At 36.2% G+C, this 19,459-nt stretch overlaps 1 protein-coding gene and 1 long non-coding RNA gene across 4 annotated transcripts; one reads left to right on the forward strand and one right to left on the reverse strand.

Moving 5' to 3' along the window:
• Positions 1–3,801: 3,801 nt before the first annotated feature.
• On the reverse strand, positions 3,802–6,129 carry LOC116306485 (homeobox protein six1b). Its single transcript, XM_031716555.2, has 2 exons — positions 5,410–6,129; positions 3,802–4,689 (listed from the first exon to the last, which is right to left on the reverse strand). Exons 1-2 carry the CDS (start codon positions 5,961–5,963, stop codon positions 4,434–4,436), a joined length of 810 nt encoding a protein of 269 aa, XP_031572415.1. The 5' UTR covers positions 5,964–6,129; the 3' UTR covers positions 3,802–4,433.
• LOC116306486 (uncharacterized) lies at positions 4,685–17,777 on the forward strand. Of its 3 annotated transcripts, none has more exons than XR_004198288.1 (3): positions 4,685–5,156; positions 10,190–10,410; positions 16,797–17,777. It is a non-coding gene; the product is annotated as an uncharacterized LOC116306486 (long non-coding RNA). The 3 variants fall into 3 exon arrangements; XR_016121176.1 differs by lacking the exons at positions 4,685–5,156; positions 10,190–10,410 and adding exons at positions 10,529–11,498; positions 15,730–16,008; XR_004198289.2 differs by lacking the exons at positions 4,685–5,156; positions 10,190–10,410 and adding an exon at positions 10,521–11,498.
• Positions 17,778–19,459: the final 1,682 nt, after the last annotated feature.

Consider the following 19,459-nt stretch of genomic DNA (forward strand, 5'->3'; position numbering starts at 1 on the left):
AGGTTTCCTTTGGGTAATTTCTCTCGAAATCTTTTGTTGACGTATCTTTTCAATAATTGCTAGAAATCTCGAAAAGAATCTACCATCAGACAATGTTTGGTTTCATAATGAGTCACCCAGGAAATTTTAATTTACGTTTTGTTTAGACTGATCAAACGATGTCCCAAAGAAGGAATTACATTGATAACAAAATCACAAAGTAAATGACGAAAATGCTTGGTTCAGTCACAAGTTACCTCCAACAAAGGAACCGTTAAATCTGTATTCTTATAAATGACAATTTATACCAAAAAATGTCTAAACGACAGAAAAAAAAGCTGTTTATGTATGGAAATCATTTTCTGTCAACGTCCGCCATGACGCTGGGGAAACAGAAATTACCCCGAAGAAAGTGAAACTTTTCTTTGTCAAATGTTAAAGAAACAAACCAATTTACATGTTCTTCAAGATTATGTATAATAAGAGATTAGAAATTTAAGCCTATTTTCTTTCTGTAAATTCTTTTTCTTTCATGTTTTGGAGACACATGACGAACTGTCTACAGCTTTCGAGATATTTGGGAGCGTTGCCAAAACCATATAGTTCATGTCACCACAGTTCGGCTATACTCACGACCGAAACACTGTCCGATTATAAACTTGCATTAGGTTACACCAGACTTACATTTTCGTTTTTCATTGAAATTGATATTTATTTACACCACATTTTGAATATACGACACAAGTTAAGTTCCTAAAAAAGCCGTTTAGAAGAAGAACTTTCACATATTGACCATATTTCTGTATTGCGTTTAAAGTTCTAAAGCAAAACAAATAATAACTTGGAGGTGAAGTCTTTGTTTGACACTCTTAGAAATGAGTTCTTGACTGATTCAAAGCCTTTCAAAATCTCATTTAGCTAAACCTACTAAAATTCTAAGAGTTGTATTCTGTTACCCCCTAATTACAATCTATATACTTCAAGTAATTTTATCTCCCGCGCACACGTTACCATGGCACCCATCCACTCTCAAGCGCCCCTTCACGTATGTGTCGTCGTTCTACAGCTTAGGAGATAATAATTCTGATAAAAAAGACATTCAAAGACTAAACAACATCTATTTTGACTTAGAAAGTATAAATAAACGGATATTTTAGCTCAGGAGTTTGCTTGTTTTTTATCTTTAGGAAATTGTTTTGGTTCAAAATTAGCTAGCGACGATTTCAAGGCAGTCTGTGTCTAACAAATGCATACGAAGTACGATAATTATTATTCATGATGTTGCAATTATTTCGATGTTAGCACTCAGGAATCTGTATTTAAAGTAGTTCCAGCTTTGGTTAACGTGAATATTAGATATAATTGATAATCCAAGAAAGTTTCTCTAAATAGAATCCTCGTTCTTTCGGATCGGAAACGCTCAAAGTAGCTCGAAGGAAAAAGGGAAAATCTCTAGATAAGAACTTTTCTGAGAATTCTCTAGAACAGCCTTAAATAACTATCTATTGCAAATATTAAAATCAAGACTGAAAATACACAAGCATATGATAGAAATAAGCTTCCTTCTTTATGGTATGTTGCGAAAGGTATTGCGTCCGTTAATAGACTTATTTTTAGCAAGCCCGTTTTCGGGTCTTAATCCGAATTTCATTCTCAGTAAGGCATTCAAACTCTATTCAAATTCTTCAGAGGAATTTTCTCCTAGAAGACCAAATGTCAATATTCCAAATGGTATTAAATAGAAATTTGATGGAAATAGTTGTTCCTGGCTGCGTGTCAGTCAAGTCGATTCTTGTGAGTATTTATTTATTTGCCTACAAAGCTGACATGAGCTTAATCGTTTTCCATCATTCGTTGAGTAGAAAAAAGCAAACATTTAGCACAATTTTTTCTGATTGCTTCACACTTGAAGTTTTTCAAATTCGATTTGCTTAGGAAAAATAGTTCAGTAATGCGTTAGACTGTTCGCAAAGTAGCCTGACAACGACCATTCCATCGGCCCTTCCTTTTGCGCACGCGCTTCGTTCAACAAAAGAAACAAAAGCAACGGACACAACAAAGATTTCTTCAGTAAACGGGTCATTAGGGATCCCAGATTGAAGCGAGTCCTTATCGAAACCGTAAGATGAAAAGAAGAGGAGCTAGCCGGACTAGGAAGTTACCCATCCTGTTATTCTTGTCATTAGAATAAAAGCCTTAAACGTCCATCGAGCGTTTGTTTCTTATCTCCTTATGACATTTGTTTGTGCTTCATATAATGAAGGGATACTCGGATTACAAAATTGATCATGTGGCTTGGTTGAGTTTCCGCTATTATCACACATAAGATACACAAAATATGACTGGTTAAAAGTTTTAATTCACCGAGGCTTCCTCCCTTGTAATCAAGTACATTTGCCCAAGGAAATAAAGACGTTAGCAATCAACTTTAGAGTTTGGCTTTTCTATACAACTTGTGTAAATCGTATCAAGGAGTAATCACATAGCACATTTAAGTTGATTGTCGCGCGGCAATGACTCTTACTCTCGTTTTTTTATAGAAGTTTGTGTACTCTTTAGCGTTATAATAACATAAGTCGGATATCGATCGGCCTTACTGTTTTTAGTCCAGAGAGCGAGTCATCTACCAACTGTGTAAGCAAAGTATTTTCGATTCAAGTTTTAGTAGAGCTAGATTCTTGGTCGCGTGCATAAGCATTGAGTGTAGTTTCTGTTGTTAACATGTGTTGTTTGACATGTGCTATGCTGATAAATGGTATTCATTTGGCATAAAGAACCTTTTGTATTTTAATTGCTTCATTTAAGAAGACATGTCCATTAGACAAAGCAGCTCGATACATGTGAATTACAGCACTTTTGTGTGAAAACGTCTTAAATAAATACTCGCTGTAAAATGGTTTCCACATTTAGAAAGTGTGCATCAACCGGGGCTTCATGGAGCCCCTACTAGGGCCGTCTGCTCCAAAGTGCCAAAATCTGTCATCACTTATGATTCGAACCACCGATAAACCATGGCTTCTGCGAACCCGCCCATCCCGAATCACGAAATCGAATATGTCCCTGAGCTTTCAAGGGTGCTACACACTCTCTTTGTTATTATATGTACATTTACTTTACACTGAAAATCAGTAAGTCATTATTCTATAAGGACAGGCTTTGTTTAGAAAGTAAAGCTATAGCTGTTCATTTCTTAGCCTGTTTTCGCGATTATGAAACCAAGATAAACGTCCCGAATCAAGATGGTTTTGAATAAATTGTTTTGCCAAAGTCACGACGGGAGCGCGAACGGCTTGATAAGAATTCGTGTTTAGAAAATTCAAAGACGCCTTCTCGGCAATCGAAAATTCCCAATACTAGAGTGAGTTATAGTCGTCAGCACTTTATCACAAGAACAACACTTAACTAATATATACACTAACGCAATTATCATTGGTTTAACAAATATTCTTACCGCGATGAATGAGTCAGCAACCAGCAGTGAAGACGTTGTATCGAATAAACGGTTGACTCTCCTCTTTGTTTTCGCTAAAAGAGAAGCCTTTCGCCACGAATCTCACCATCTATCGTATTCCAAATGATGCGGGTCGATTGGTTTTAGGTTTTCGATTTCCAAGGAGTTAATGATATGAGATATATGAGAATGGGGGTCGAATGTAAAATGAGCTTCTCTTGATTCATGGGTTTTGGCGGAAAGACCTAGGGTTTCTCGTCAGTAAGGAAGCCGCTTATCCTACCCCAAATAAAACTAAAGGTTTTCCTTAATAAGCATATTACACCTGAATTAGCGTAGCATGGTATAAAGAACATTACCTCGTACAAATATTATGTATAATGTGTATATATAATTTGTACAATCGGGATTGAATATCTGAAGAATACATACTTGTAAGGTTTACCATTATGAAGGCATATACATGATAAAACTTGGTAACACTCGGTTAGCCGACGGCTAGCAAAACATTGACTATTGGCTCATGACTTAGGACAATGTAAATGACAATTCAAAGTTGATTCCTTTCACACTGTTAATGTGTGTTAAGCTCTAATCGCCAAACGAAGGTAGGTAAACGAAAGGAGCAGGATGAATGTAATTCTTTTTTTTTTCTTTAAAAAAGTATACTGAAGCTTTACATGGGATTGACTAAGCTCCTCTCACGATGAGCGGAAATACCGTTTTCTTTACAACGCTCTTGATTGGATTCGTGTGAAAAAAACACACACAGTTTGTCGCCGAACTTCTACGTTAAAACTGTTAATGTTTTGGTGAATGGGCTCAATGTTACAAGTCGATGTGACATTTTCAATTTGAGTTAACACGCAATTATTATTGGTGCGTTGAAAGCCTCTGCGATAAACGTCTTCTCTTAGTGAAATTGGACTTGGTCTTGTGGTAAAAGTGAATGAGGGGAAAGGCTGAACAATAATACAATAAGATTGAGATCTAACCAGACTTTTCACAGTCCCACTAACGAATTTGTGAGAGTGGTTAACATGTTTGAGTCCTGTAGTCCTTGGCTGAAATCATTTACTGAGTCTGCATGGTGTGCTACTCCCATTAATGTTGCTTCATCGACTTCGAGTTTCACGTTCACTGGAATGCTTTGAGACAAGCATTGTGAAAAGTCAGTCGTTACGCATTTCTTGGCGTCCATGTTGCCTTGCTTATCGTTAGATAACAGCTTGCCGTTTCGAGCGTCGTTTGTCAGTTCCCTGTAACAAGAAATTAACGGGTTAGACATTATCAAAACCACCACGGTAAGAGAGCATCGAAGTGCTGGTAGGTGGAGACAAACGACAAACGGACTCAAGCGGGTCTCGCCGTGCACCGAGCTATTTGGTGTTCTTTTTCCTTAGCTCGCTAATCACGTATCACAGGCCAACATATCAACATATCAAAGAGACCATAGGACTCTGCAACAAAATACATGTCTGATAATCGCTGCTCATTATGTTGCGTGATATCTTGAGATATAGGTTAGCAGTGAAAGAAACTATTCCGACCCTATATTAGTGTCATTTCATAGTTGGTAAACGAACACTGGTAGCGCAAGACGGACGGCTGTGCTGTCCTTCCTCCGTTATCTCGACTCTTCGAACAAGTAATCATCGTGCTGCCAGAACTCTTCCAAAGTCGACTTAACAGTTATCAAGTCAATACTTTCCGTCAGCGTTTAACGGTATGTAATGGTCCATTTCTACCTGTTAAGACAGTTTTAATTTGCATCTACTGAACTAGTTTAACTTGGCAAATCAACTTCCGAATCTTGAGTACTTTGATAAATTCTTTAATTAAAACAATTTTGGAATAAACCTCTCAAATTATGCCTTATAAACAGACGAAAGGAATTATGTCAAGCTATTAAGTTTTCTCAAACTAAAGTTTACTCAAACTTTGAGTCAATGGTTTTGGTACAAGATGTTCAGGCTTACCTTATTTTTGCTTCGGCTGCTCGGTCGCGCTGTCTTCGATTCTTGAACCAGTTACTGACTTGTGTCGTGGTGAGTCCTGTATTCTCTGCCAGCTCCCGCTTTTCACGAGGAGAAGGATAAGGATTATGTGAGTACCACTCTCGTAGAATATTCCTCGATTTTTCCTTGAAGCAATAGCTAGTTTCCTCACCATCCCAAATTGTCCTCGGCAGTGGAAATTTGCGTCGTACTCGGTATTTGCCAACAGCTCCTAGAGGTCGACCTCGTAGCTTTTCGGCTTCCAAGTAGTGCGCTTTTAACCATAACGATTGCAGTTTTGGATGCGAAGCTGGAGAAAAGTTGCTGCTTTCTAAGAGACGGTACAGCTCTTGGAAGTTGCCATTGTGGAACGAAACGATGGCTTTGGCTTTCAGTACGCTCTCGTTCTTTTGGATGGTTTCGCACTCGGGAAGAGACCATAGAAACCTTCCTAGACGTTCTATGTCTCCGCTTTGTTGCAAAACTTCGCAAACGCACGCAACTTGTTCTGGAGTGAAACTGAATGAGGGAAGCATCCTCTTTTGCACGATCTTGTTGCTCGCGGCGGACCGGTTTATCCTTTCAGTTCTTTGTATTGTCTGTTTGTCTGAACTTAAGACGACACACACACTTTATAGTTGCCTGGCATCGAATAGCGCACGGTTAAGAAGCAAATGTCACTCTGAAGCCGTCAGACAAATTCTCTTTCAGTAGCGTGACATTGTCATTATTAAATTAAGATTAAGGCCCCAAAGCCGCTTTCTGATTGGTCCAGCCTTATCGTCCAGATGGTTTTAAGTTTTCTCAGGAGATGCTAAACCAAATACCATAGAAACAATGTCAATCTTCTTCTTGTATTTCAAGAAAAGCACTTCCGCTACGGCACGGGCACTTGAATAAGACAGGCCAGTAGACTGTCTATCATCTCTTAATAACAGTTACATTGGCCATAACGCTTTCCTCAGGTCACTGACTAATTGAAAGGACTGTAGGCCGCTAAATTAAAATATTGTATGAAAAATATTATGATAGTAATAATAGTCGGGGATCGTGTTTCTTTCCGTGATCCCATTCGATCCGTACCTTTGAAACGTTACCCTAAACACTTCATTTATTCCATAAGGCTATTAGCAGTGAAATTTGCTAATTAATAGAGGTAATATTATAACCTGTGATTGGCGGGAACAAAGGTAGTTTGGTGTTTGTTGTTCGTTAGTTGCAACTACACGTCAAGTTAAAAATACTGGGTCTTACTTCCATATGGCTACCAGATTTCCCTAGTAAAGCCATCCCTAAAATGAATAAAGAAAAAATGCAAAGTTTGAGAAGTTGCGGGGTCATATAAAAGCTGAATAGTAATTCGTTCAATTGGGGTGACAAAGAGTAGCGTAAGCTTGCCCTGTCAACGATATGACACCTCTTATTTTTACTTAATTTGAATCTAGAGAAGAAAGCTGTTGAGTATCCCGATACATCTGAGCCAGAAGTACCCATTCTCACCTTCCAAAAGAGCAAGTTTCTTTAGTAAGCAAACAAATGACTAGTGCCATAGTTTCTAACAAGGGCAAACGAAAGGCGTCAGCTTGATGGGTTTTGGGAAAGGGGGCGGGAAGGTGTCGGGTACAAGTGTTGTACAAAATACGCAATAAAAACTTCTCTAATATGTTACTTCCTGGATGTTCTTAAAGTTACTCTCTATAACGAGCTGGCGTGATCACATTTCAGCTCAGTTTTCAGGTTTTACAACACAGCACTAATCTTGAAAATGAAATATAGACTATCACTGGAAATGAAGAATTATTTTTGTTGGTTGTTTGTAAATGAATGTAATAAAGGATGGATAAACCATATCTTGATCGTTAATCCAATCAGAAGATCTTCTTACCCACGGGCTATCACTTTTCGCTGTTCCATTTGAGGTCTAAACCAGATCACTTTCGTGTTTCAGTTAAGAAGGGGTTTTCATAAAGATTGATTTTGATTTCTGTTTCATATAGTGTTTCCTTCAATGAACCAATAATAAATTCATGAAGGCTTAGTATCAAACTATATATTGAGATATAATTTCTTCTTAAGGTATAGGGTTTCGTAAGAGCAATAAAGGCCTTTTACCTTCTACCCCTTGCAATAACAAAATCACCGAAAAGAGACCAGATACTTTCAAACTAAAATAAATTACATCTTTATCGAAAATAAATCTTGAATCTTTCACAGTAATTGCGTAATTTACTGAATGGTGCAATTTAAGCGTCCAGTTCTTGGTAATAAATCATGTATTATGCGGTTTTAGCCTTGGAAATTAATACTTTTGTTAAAGTGTTGAGAAAGGTCCATTTATTGTCATTAAAGGTACCAGTAGAACATGACGCTTTTTGTTATGCTCTCTAAATTTTTGCTCGTGCGGCGGTGTTTCACTTTTATGCTCTCTTTTGCTCAGTTCTTTTTTCTATATTTCTCTCTTTCATCTCTTTTCCCTCCTTCCGTTCTTCTTTTCTAAGCCCTCTCTCTTTTTTACTTTTTCTTTTTCTTTCTTCTTTCTTCTATTTTCTTTTTTTTTTTTTTTTTTCATCTTTCTCCACTTTTCTCCATTCCTTTTCTAACTTTCTAATTTGTTTTTTCTTTCTTTCTTTCTCTATCTTGCCGGTCTTGTTGGTATTTTCTTAAGTCTTCATAGTGGTTTTAGGTTTTAAAAAAATAGATCGAAAGCACTATAGTAAATGAACAAGTAAAACCAGCTTTTAAATAACCAGATAAAATCAACAAAAATTGCAGCCATATTCCGCTAGGTAATATTATCCAAGTATACTGGATTAGTTGGGATATAGTTGTTGGTTGACACTGGTCAGTACTTTACAGTCCTTGGCGATATCCAAGTCTCTCCTTTTTCTAGCCCTTTATCGATTCAAGAGGCCCCAGTAATCGAAACTAAAATGAATCTGTAACAAGACCCGATGATGTTTAAGACTGGCGATACCACTAATGCCATCCCATATAACCGACTTACAAAAGGAGAATAAAGATCACGTTCGCCACAACTTAGAATTGTCAACAAAAAATTACAAACTAAAAATAAAATTACTCAAAGATATCGCAGATTAAATAATAATGATAATATTAAAGGCAAGAACAAATGTTTTTAAAAAAATTTTTTTTATGCTGATAAACTAAGTCACCTGATGAAATTCAATTCAACACTTTTAAGCAGGTTTTTCACTATTTTTAGATGGGCTGGCTTACTGGTTTAGGCTTCCACAGCACTTCTTATTAAATCATATAATGCTGTTTTTACGCTTTTCACATGGTTCACATGGTTTCTCGTTACTCCAGATCTGAACTAAAATTAAAGAAGACTAAAATCAATCGGGCCATGAATTTCAACCCCACGTACGAGTTTTTTGCAACATGAAGCCAGTTGTTGATTTAATCCCCAGAACAGTTTCAAGTGTACTGAAACATATCGCTTTCACATGCAAAACAAAATAACATTCCCGTAATAGCGAAATTGTAAGAAATATAGCTGATATTGATGGCACACTTGACCACTGAGAGTACAAACTCTAGATTATTTGTTATTTTCGTCTTCCTCTTCCAGTTTTTCTCCTACTTTTTTATCTCCTTCTTCTTCTCTTTCTTCTTCTCCTTCTCCTTCCCCTTCCTTCAGTCTCTTTCAGTCTCCTTTTTTTTTTCTTCTTTCTAAGTACTGCAGCAGTTTTTACCTTCTTCTCAAAAGGCTCTAGTTATTATTACTCAGTATTCAGACTATTTAGTAATGCTACTAGCTGAAAGCCTTGTTATTGCCCTAATTGACAGACTATCACGTCAATGGAACAGAGCATTAATCGCTCTACTAGTTAGGTTGGCTAAAATGCTTTCTGCTCTTTACCAAATTGAAAGACGCTTACAAAATTCCCTTGATAAAATAAAATAACGACATCATAACGTAAGTTTAATAACATTATACAAGTTGTGCTATCTAAAGAATTTTGACACGAAATGAAGGCACGAAAACTGAAAAAGGACACTGAGATGAATTCAAGTGCTTTTGGAGTTCTCCGCTGCTTGCCGGCACGTGCATTTTTCTGGTCCGCAGTTTAGCTCACAGACTAATTAGTACCCGCAATGCAGTGTCATTTTTATGCTTAAAGCTTATTGTGTGTCATACCAGTACTCAACTAAACCAGTTCAAAAATTAGCCGACTAAATGACTATTGCCTGTGATATAACAGGTAGGGAAAAAAAACCAAACTAGGAATGTTTGGACGATAAAAAGATTGAATTAAATAATAAATAAAGCTGCTTTGCAAGAAAAAAAGTAAAACAAAAAATTAAAAATGTCTTTTTTTGTCGTAAATTCGATTTATTTTCGCACGACAATGTAACCAAAGAAATTCGTTGAAACAATCTTTTTTTATGAAGTAAAAATTGAAAATAAAAAGCGCAGTAAAGAAAACTATTAAAATTAGCAAATTGAGGTACAAAAAGATTCAACTAATGAAATTATGCGCCGTTTGTAAAGCAAGAAGCGAAGGAAAGTGGGATAAGAAGATTGTGAAAAAAGACACGAAACACTATGATCGAAAATGGAAAAAGAAAAGGTCAGGCTATCTAATATTGTTGATTTTAACTGTAAAATAAACTGGTTAAAAATACCATTCAAACTTGGTACAATCAAGGCAATCTTTCACAAACAAAATCATCAAATCAACAAACAAAAATCACTGCAGGATTCTTTTCTGATATACTGAAGGTCTTTTTATTACAGGTTTGACGACGCACTCTAAAAAAATCGGAAGTGGACTTGAAGTAGAAAGGGAAAGTGAGCTTTTTCGTACAAAATCAGTGACAATATCTTAAAGTGAGAAGAAAGGATATAGAATAAGTCTTTACTCGCGTGGATTGTCGGCCAACTAAAAAACCAGATCCATGGAAAAGACGATCTAAAATTCTTGTTAATGAATTTACAATTCTGTTTGGTGTATAGAGGTAAGTACAGTGAGGTGGATGCCACTGTTTTTTTTTTTATGAATTATTCATTTTTCTTTTTCCTCACCGCTTCTATCATTTAATCCAGCGTTTAAAAGAAGATTGTAAAAACTTCAATTTCATGGTTAAAAATACTTTAGCATTCAATTATCAAAGTGTTTCTCACCGAGTTGGTGTCCAGATAAACTGAGATATTTATTTATCTTAACAAACTGTGTTTCTCAAAAGCCCCCTACAAAGAAGGCCATATCTTACCAAAACGTGAAAGATAATAACCCAAAACAACTTCCCTTAACCAGAATATTTACACGGACTTGTTCAAGTGTTTATAAATCACTTTAAAGCCGAGGCTAAAGCATCGAAACCTCTTTGGTGTGATGGAAGACGGCTGACCTAACCGACCCCCAGGGTTGACTCGTTTTTGTTTGCTGGGAGATAAGAAGCGACGACTAACAAGTAGTATTAGCGATAAAAGAGAAACATTTAATTACCATCCCCTTAACCTTGAAAGATTTTCGACTAGATTTTTAGATTGAATTATCGAATCTGACTTCTGGAATTTTAGCGGGAATCATTGTCGTTTTCTGATGGTCTTGCCGGTGATGTAAGGCAACTTTGCCCTTTTCGCTAAGTCTTTTCGCGGTCTGCTTTTAGAAAATATAGTTTACTTATTTTGTTTTCAAACCCGAGCTCAAAGAAGCTTTTTCAATTATCAATTTCCCTTCTTCAAAAAAAAAAAAAAAAAAAAAAAAAAAAAAAAATGGAAATCTTATAAGAAACATTGAAAGAAACCTTTCAAGTAGAATTTTCCTTTCAATGGAAAAAGAAAACTGTTTTGTTTTCAATGAGATGGTCAGTTACTGGTGTTTCAGCTATAACAGTTGAAGGATCTTTTTAAACCATATAAGACTGATCTTATCGGGATAATGCTTTCATTCCCACACCGGATTTCAGTTGCTGTTAGTTGATTCAACTCCGCCGGCTGAACAACGCGCCAACACCAAAAATCATCGCCAAAAACTTGGTCCAAACCGTGGAACATCAATAAATACACGTGTGAGTCCTTTCAAAAAATCATCCTTTTCAAGGTAATCGCTTTCAGTTTGAACTAATTTCCTATAATTTTCTTAATGCCTTTTGGGTGAGTTTTTAACACAGTAAGAGTTGCGTCTGTTTGCTTAGGTTTATGTCAGAGAAAAGACGATAATGGCTGTATTATTTATTGAGCGGTACGTGCACATGCCACGCTTCGTTCTTCAGTTCATCTTCCCTTTATAGATGTTTATTTAGCTAGAATCATGGACTTGCATTGCACTTCATAATGTTATATTAGTACTTTTACCAAGATCGGAGCCGCCTTAAAGGTACGATAACCGAAGAAATCATTTTGACTGATTGAGAACTTTTTCTTCCGAAAAGAAATTTTTGATGATTGATGGCCGAATGTGAGCGGGAAGGCAAACTGTATACAACCTCACCAAACGTAAAAACGTTTTTGTAAAATATTAATTTGGTTTTTTTTTCAACGGCTTCTTTACCCTCGCTTTAAGGCAATCCTATTTTCTAAAATCGATTTTATGTATGGAAGACGGAAGACAGAATAGATAAAATGCCAGAATATTCTTCATTGTAATCTTAGTGCCCTTTGCAAACAACACTTTTCTTGAGGCTTTCCAACTTGTTTCTTGAATAAACTTTGGCACACGTAACAAATATTTGATCAATTCTTTGTTAGATCTGATAGGTGTTTATGCTACTTAGAGCAACTCGTGTTTTCTGCTGTTTTTTCGCACCTCACGGTCTTTGAGTTTATTTACAGTTCAATAAAACAATCTACAAAATGAAGTTCTTTTTTGTAAAAATGGCGACTTTTTCACCGACAGAAAGAGTCAATGATTCCATGCATTAGCGATGGACAGACTAACATCTGCCTTTTTTATTTAATCTCAAATTCTCTTCATTTGTTACTTATTATCAAAAAGCTTCCCAAGCATTGATCGATAGATAACTGGTCAGTTCTTGAAGATATATTTGTGCAACATTTTCGACACCAAAGTTTAGGGCGGAATAGTAGAGTTATAAATGATGATGACACTTCGGCATCATTTTGTCATTGCTAAATTTATTGGGAAAAGTACATAATTTGTCTAATAATTAATACTTTTCAAAAACTTTGTAAAGAACTTGCTAACTGAGCGTATCGTCTAAATTGCCTTGGAAGGTTTGTTAATCCATTGATTGGAAGGGTTATCTTTATCACAAGCATTTTGATGATCGTTTTTGAGCCTTCGATAAAAATAACCAAAACACAGCTTATTCAATTGGATGCAATTGTTTAGTAAGATTAATTTTTGTTTTTAACAAACTTCATAGCTTTGAAACCATAAAATAAATAGCTTAACTATATTTAACCCTTGTTCTAATAATTCAGTGTAACTAGTGAAAAATAAATACTTAAAGCTTGACAAAGTTCAGCCTTAAGATTGACAAAATGTTTGTCTTTTATCGTTTGTATGACCTGGAAAACTCACTGGCGTCTTATAGTAATCAAATGATCTGTGTCTGCTAACAAAATTAGGCACAAATCTAGTTTTGTTACAGGTATAAATCCAGGAGATAGGGCTGAATATAAACACGGTGCGTTGACACGGTAGCACGGTACGAACCTACACCAAAAACTGCCTTCGACAACTGCGGAAAAAAACTGGGCGGTGATCGAAATTTTTCAAGGTACAACTCCGGATTTTTCCCTACTTTTCGCTTGGATTTTTGGCATGACGAGTGCCAAACATTTCGCAATGTTTTACACTCATCTAGTTTCAAAAGATTCTAGCGACATCTTTTGGAAATTTTGTACTTAGCCTGGCGTCTAACATAATGTATGTTCGCTCTTATCCTATTCTGATTGGTGATGGTGTTTCCGGAACAGGGTAGTGTTTATTCATTCAAAAACCACCCGCAAAACTGTCAAGAGCATGAATACTCATTTGTATACTCGCTTTCCTCTGCTTTTAGGATTGAGAAACGGCACCTGTAAAGCGTATAGGATTACTATTCCCTCAAAATAACACCGGATCACCGATTCAAGCCCTTCAGTTTATCCCTTCCAACAACAGTTCTTTTCCTGTTGGCACAGGGAAGGTAAATGAGAACCCTTGATATAAACCTTGACCAATTTGAGGTGGAAGCTGGAGTAAGTCATTAGACGAGTTGACCAATTTGTGTCGTGTTTGGCAAACTAGTTAATTGAGCATGAAGGAAAATGAGCGATAGGCATCGATCTAATCATCTAAAGTAACCATTCCTTGTCAGTTTATTAAATTGTCTCACCCTCGTGTACAATGAAGCTGTAATTCTGGTCCATTGTTTCTGCTTTGTTCAAAGCATGCTTTTAGCTGGCAATATCAGAGGATTATATTACTAAAAGTGTCTTTCTATTTTCGATTTGTGTGAAGTGTAAAGCGTGGCGACCTTAGAAAAGAAACTACTTTTTCCAGCACTGTTTTGACTGAATTTGTATGGCGACCGTCGGCAAACTAAGGAGAACTCTTTTCTTATTGTTTGATCTTTTACCACTGAATGGCAAACTTCATTATCTTCCCCGAAAATTGAATTGCATTGAGATTATTAACGATCACTAGCTAACTTGTTAACAGTTTTCAGCTTGCTTTTTGATCTTTGAAGCCATGCTTTTTGCATGTTTTGACAGCCATAATCCAAGACGTCAAACTTTCATTATGAACTTAGGCTTACATCGAAAACGACCGTTCTGAGAGTTATGCTGTTCGGATTAAAAACGCTAGATGAGATCGAAGAATATTAATTTTGACTTTAAATTTTGAATAGTTTTCTGACGGAAAGGTAGTGTAAAAATTCAACGAACAAGTTAACATCGATTCTAATGTTTTATATTGTTTATATCTGAAGTCCTAGCCCTTATCTCTATCTTAAACCACCATCGAAAAACAACGAGATAGCATAACAATACATACTGAATCATTTACTCTTATCTCCATAAACCAGTTCTATGGTCAATGTTATCAAAATCTTTTCTCTCCTTCAAGTGTAAAAGATACTCACAAAATGAAAAGGAAAGATATAGTTAACATTTGATTTCTTTTTATGGTTTCAAAGAAGGTTTTTAAGCACGTGCCTTAATGAAGCTCACTTTTCGACCACATTTTAGCAAAAAGCACTGGTCGTCAACTTCACTAGGAGCTAAAATATGCTTGGAGTAGACACTTTCGAAACCTTAAAACATTTCCGTGAAATGATTTTGATCGACAATGTATAGCCATAAAGTAACATTAAACACACTGAAATAGATAAATGAAACGAAGTTAAAATCCGAAAACAAACTGATGTATATCATCGAAAAGTACGGTTTATCCATGGATTGTCCACTAGTTCATTTTTTTTTCCTTCTTGTTCTTAAGAATTTCACAAACTGCTTTTTAAATGGTTAATCATATAAGATTCTTCAGAACTAGATTGCTTGCTTGTCTCGACAATTTTTCCTTGTTTACCTTACCACCTGAAAACAATAAATCAATCGGCTAAAAAGTTTAACGGAAAAATGTCTCAAGCGAAATCAGAAAGTAGGATTTTGAAATTCATTTTTGTATATCTTATAACAGCCAAGAAACTTATAGGATTAAAAAGAGTTTTCGAATATTCTCAATCTCGGAGTAATGCCCGCCAAAAACTCCTAAACATCGAGGGCTTCCCATCGTGTCAATTGATCAACTTTTCTTTCACCTTCGTCGGTCATCAACTGCAATGTACTAATGATCAATGTCGTCTCTTTATATGATGAGACGATAGGTATCAGCTTTTTTAGAGTGTCTATGGAGATCATGCAAGTCTTTATTATCACTGCCGAGCAGTATATTGTCGGCTGGGTAACTTGATTAAGAACAATACAACGATTAAAAAACCTTCAATTCAACAGTATTATAACTTTGTATTGAATACATGGCTTTCCCCCCAAAATTATTTAGTGGTAAAATTCCACGAAATTACTGTCTCGAGGTTTGTTGAATCTCCTTTTTTGAGGTTTGATGATAGTCGCACTTCCTTTAAAAGGGCAAAAATTATGCAAGCAAAGAGCTACACAATATACTCCGCATTGATTTTATGAACTCCAGTTGCCATAGGACATTGAAGTGGTTTTAAAAAATCTATAATTTCGTAAGCTTAGCTGGAATAAGACGCCCTCAAGCTATCTTGCTGTCAGGGCGTGGAGTATCTTAGAAAGGGCAACGTATACGTATTTTAACTCAATTCCAAATAAATTATAAATCAGTTCTTATTCGATAGGCGACCGAATTGGAGCCACAAGTCATCAAAGGCTACCGATAAATTGGGCAGTCGGTACTGACCAAATCTTATACAAATGGAAAACCTTGAAAGAAAAACAGTCTTGATTCAATTGATATGTGAATAAGAGCTCTTAAAAACCACCGTAAAGGATCGTTATTCAGAGGACCTTTTGTATTTTGTATCTTTGTTGAAGTACGGACTCGAGCGAACCCGTCTGCCTCAACCATCGCAGAACAGAAAACATTCTCTTCGGACTAAAAACACCAACCTCATAAGGCAAGTGTTTCAAGTAGGAAAAATTGGACAGTTTTATTTTAAGAAATTTCAATTTGATTTGATTAACGTAATTAACTTTTATTTAATTCACTGGCATGTTGATGGATGTTTGGGAATCATTTTTGCGCATAGTATATGATACATGGTCCATTAGGTCTGGTGGACGTTGATTTCGATGGACCTTATGGTTTGCTAGCTATTGGAAATCAAACAAAACATGAACTGATATCAGAGCATAGTGCAATGTAATGTTAATAATAGTGCGCATTTGTATCCTTGACAAAAATGGTGCTAGAACGTAAAAGTAAACGTCTATGGCCAGAGAAAACGAGATTTTTAAATGAGATTTGTTCTCTTCTTTTTGTATGTTACCTATTGCACAGCAGAGGCGAATATCGGTCTGGAATTACTTTCCGTTGCATAACATATTCCCGTTAACATCTATATGCGGTCTATGAGTTTTAATTTTTTCTCTCTCTTTAAAAATGGATACTCTTAGCTTTGATTTTGTCGTAAGTGATGTCCTCGTGCAATGCTTGACCAAAATCAGACTATTGAGACGTTTTTGATAACATTTGATGACCCGACCAGTTATTTCGATCACTTTTCATGTAAACTATTCCATGGGGTAGCTTTTATTTAAACAAAACAAACTTTATAAAAATGATTCTTAAAGGGAAAAGTTCACATTTATTTGGGGAAAGTAAACACAAGAGGCCAAAAGTAGAAAATAAATAAACTAGAAGGATATTTTGGATAAATTGATTAGATGGTTTGTTATTTTTCAGGGCGTATTTGCCAAATTTGGACTCAAAAGGAAACGCTTTTTGACCTTCGTTTATCATTTGTCTGATTCTCCTGGGAATTCAGCGACAGCTCTCTCATCACGCTCTGGGTGGCTACCTGTGTCTGGTTGATCGACAAGAAGACCCGATGCCCCATCTGTCGAGGACCGAGATAAAGCAATTTGAAAGTAACTTGAGAAGAGTTAAAGAGTCAAAGAGCAAAACTCTTGTCGCTTTTAGCGATGAGTTCACATAAACATATTCAAATATATATAACGACTTGTACATAAAAAATAATGCTGTAGTTTTAGGACTTTCTTTTGTTGCTTCTTTGCCGGGCTTCTTTGCGCCAAGACTAATGAAGCCCATTCTGCTACTCAAAAATCTTTGTGACTGACGAAAAACTAGATGAGCCCCCATAAACCCCTACGATATTTTGTGCGTGCTATTCGGCATGAAAACTTAGGAAGCATTTAGCTAATAATCTTAAACTGAAGCCCCAAAAATGCCTAACATTATCAATATACTCAAGGTTGGTGGTAATAGGCAATGGGTTTGTTTCAGACTTTGAATCGTTCGCAAACCCTTGAAAATAAAGTTTGAACTTCACGCAAGCGATGGAAGCCATTCATAAACCATGTTCATGAAACAGAAATACTAAGAGGTATAAAATAAAAGGTTCAACGGTAACTGAAAATAAAAAAAGAAAATCGTTCGCAAACCCTTGAAAATAAAGTTTGAACTTCACGCAAGCCGTGGAAGCCATTCATAAACCATGTTCATGCAGCAGAAATACTAAGAGGTATAAAATAAAAGGTTCAACGGTAACTGACAATAACAGAAGAGAATTGGAAGGTTGATGAAATAATGAGGCCTGATGATTGTGATGAAGTTCAGGACATTCGATACTAAAGTTGGATGGAAAATGGGGAAAATGGCCATGGTTTTGGAATCAGAGGTCAGTGCCTGAGAGCTGTTAAGCAATCTTTCTGTCATCGTTTAATATCGACAACACAATAGGGATTCTCAAACGTCCAAGGGCAGTTATTTATGTCGAATACAAAAGAGAGAGAGAGAGAGAGAGAAAAACGACATCGAAAGCACTTTTTCAGACTTTCCTCTAAGCCACTTCGAGTCTTTTGAGGCTTTGTTTTGAAGTTTTTTACAACTTGGATTTTTGTGCCTCTTTGATTATTTGGTTGCACCCAAAGGACCACCACAGAAAATTGAGAGTAAAAGTAAAACCAAGGTCAAATTAAAGATCAATGCCAAACAGCCACACTGGCAAAGCTTTTAATAACTAAAACACCGCCGATCAAGTCCTGCCAGAAGCTAGGTTCTAAGTTCTTTTTAGGTATAAAGATATTTCTCCAAATCTATACGTTCATTAATTTAGATTTCTGTCTATACTCAATTTTATCATCTCTGGTCCAACATTAGTGATGATATTATTCTAATTATACTTGTGTTTTAATAAGTATATTCGGTTTTTGTTCTTGAAGTGCTTCGCATTCGATTGCAACTTTTGATCGACATCTTGGATTGACAACCAAATCAGAGCTTTTGGTAAAGTACATGTAAGTGCAGTGTTCCTGCGGCAGCCGCACAGCAGCGGGCCTGGAAACCGACAACGTCGCACCCGAATGAAAGTATTTCCATGCTTTTCTTTCGAGTATCTTTAGGCGCGGACGATAAAGATACTTTAAAACCAAAACAGAAATAATGTATTAAATGAGTTTGTTTGACGACGTCAACATGGCCCTCCCGTCGATCTATCGCGTGAAATGAGAGACACTCAACTGAGTTCAGTTTTGCGAGATTCCCACGCGCACATAAATGAAGTACACACTGTTGGTTCAAATTAAGGTTTCTCTTATTACATCATCCCAATGCTAAAAAAGTTCTTTAAAAATCAAAAATATTTTTTCGAGCACTTGTTATTTTAAGAGTTTTGACACTAAATTTGTTTCATACGAGAATGGTCTTTTCACGCGCACAACACTGAATATACAAAAGTGGAGCTTGAGTTTAACCGGAGGGGATTTTTTAAAGCCTTTATTCATTTCGACATGTTGCTATATAAAGATGTTGCTCGATAAAGATGGTCCCGATAACTTGTTGGATTTACGTTCTGGCTAAGTGTTCGCGGCTGTTTGAGTTCCGTTGCCCAATAGTTTCACTTAGATGGGGTATTTATCATGATATCTTTGGGTATCAGCGGAAAGGATGATTCAAGTCATTTATTAAACTACGAGTTAAGGAAGCCCGACATGGCAAATTGATGTGAGTGGAGCCAACCTGATCATGAAAATGTCATTAAGGGTGTTTAAAATTACTAGTTTTAGGGTCTGAATAAAAACTGACGGCTTTGATTCTCTAAATTGAAGGACGACGAAAAATAGGAGAGCGGAAAAAGAGAAAAGGAAGTGAAACAGAGAAGAGAAAGAAAAGAATGAGAGAAAGAAAGAAAAATAAAAGGATAAAATGAGAAAACGAAGAAAAAACAAGCAAAGAAGGAGAGAGAGAAAGAAAAAAAAAAAAAGAAAAGAAAAGAAAAAAGAAAGAAAAAAAGGAACTTGAAAGAACTAGAAAGTAAAGCAATTTAGAGAAAGAAAGATGTTTTTCACAATCAAAGAGGAGAAACGAATAATTGTCATTTTTCACCA

Source organism: Actinia tenebrosa, unplaced genomic scaffold, assembly GCF_029948245.1.
Source record: "Actinia tenebrosa isolate PJP-AT-01 unplaced genomic scaffold, QUT_ActTen_1.0 PGA_scaffold4__44_contigs__length_22323623, whole genome shotgun sequence".
Lineage (NCBI taxonomy): Eukaryota > Metazoa > Cnidaria > Anthozoa > Actiniaria > Actiniidae > Actinia > Actinia tenebrosa.

What these genes read in the sequence shown, in the direction of transcription:
- LOC116306485 (XM_031716555.2), bottom strand. Translation starts at nt 5,963, where the DNA reads ATGCTTCCCTCATTCAGTTTCACTCCAGAACAAGTTGCGTGCGTTTGC. An exon ending in GCAGCCGAAGCAAAAATAAG is followed by an intron (nt 4,690 to 5,409) that starts GTAAGCCTGAAC and finishes TTCTTGTTACAG; the next exon opens with GGAACTGACAAACGACGCTC.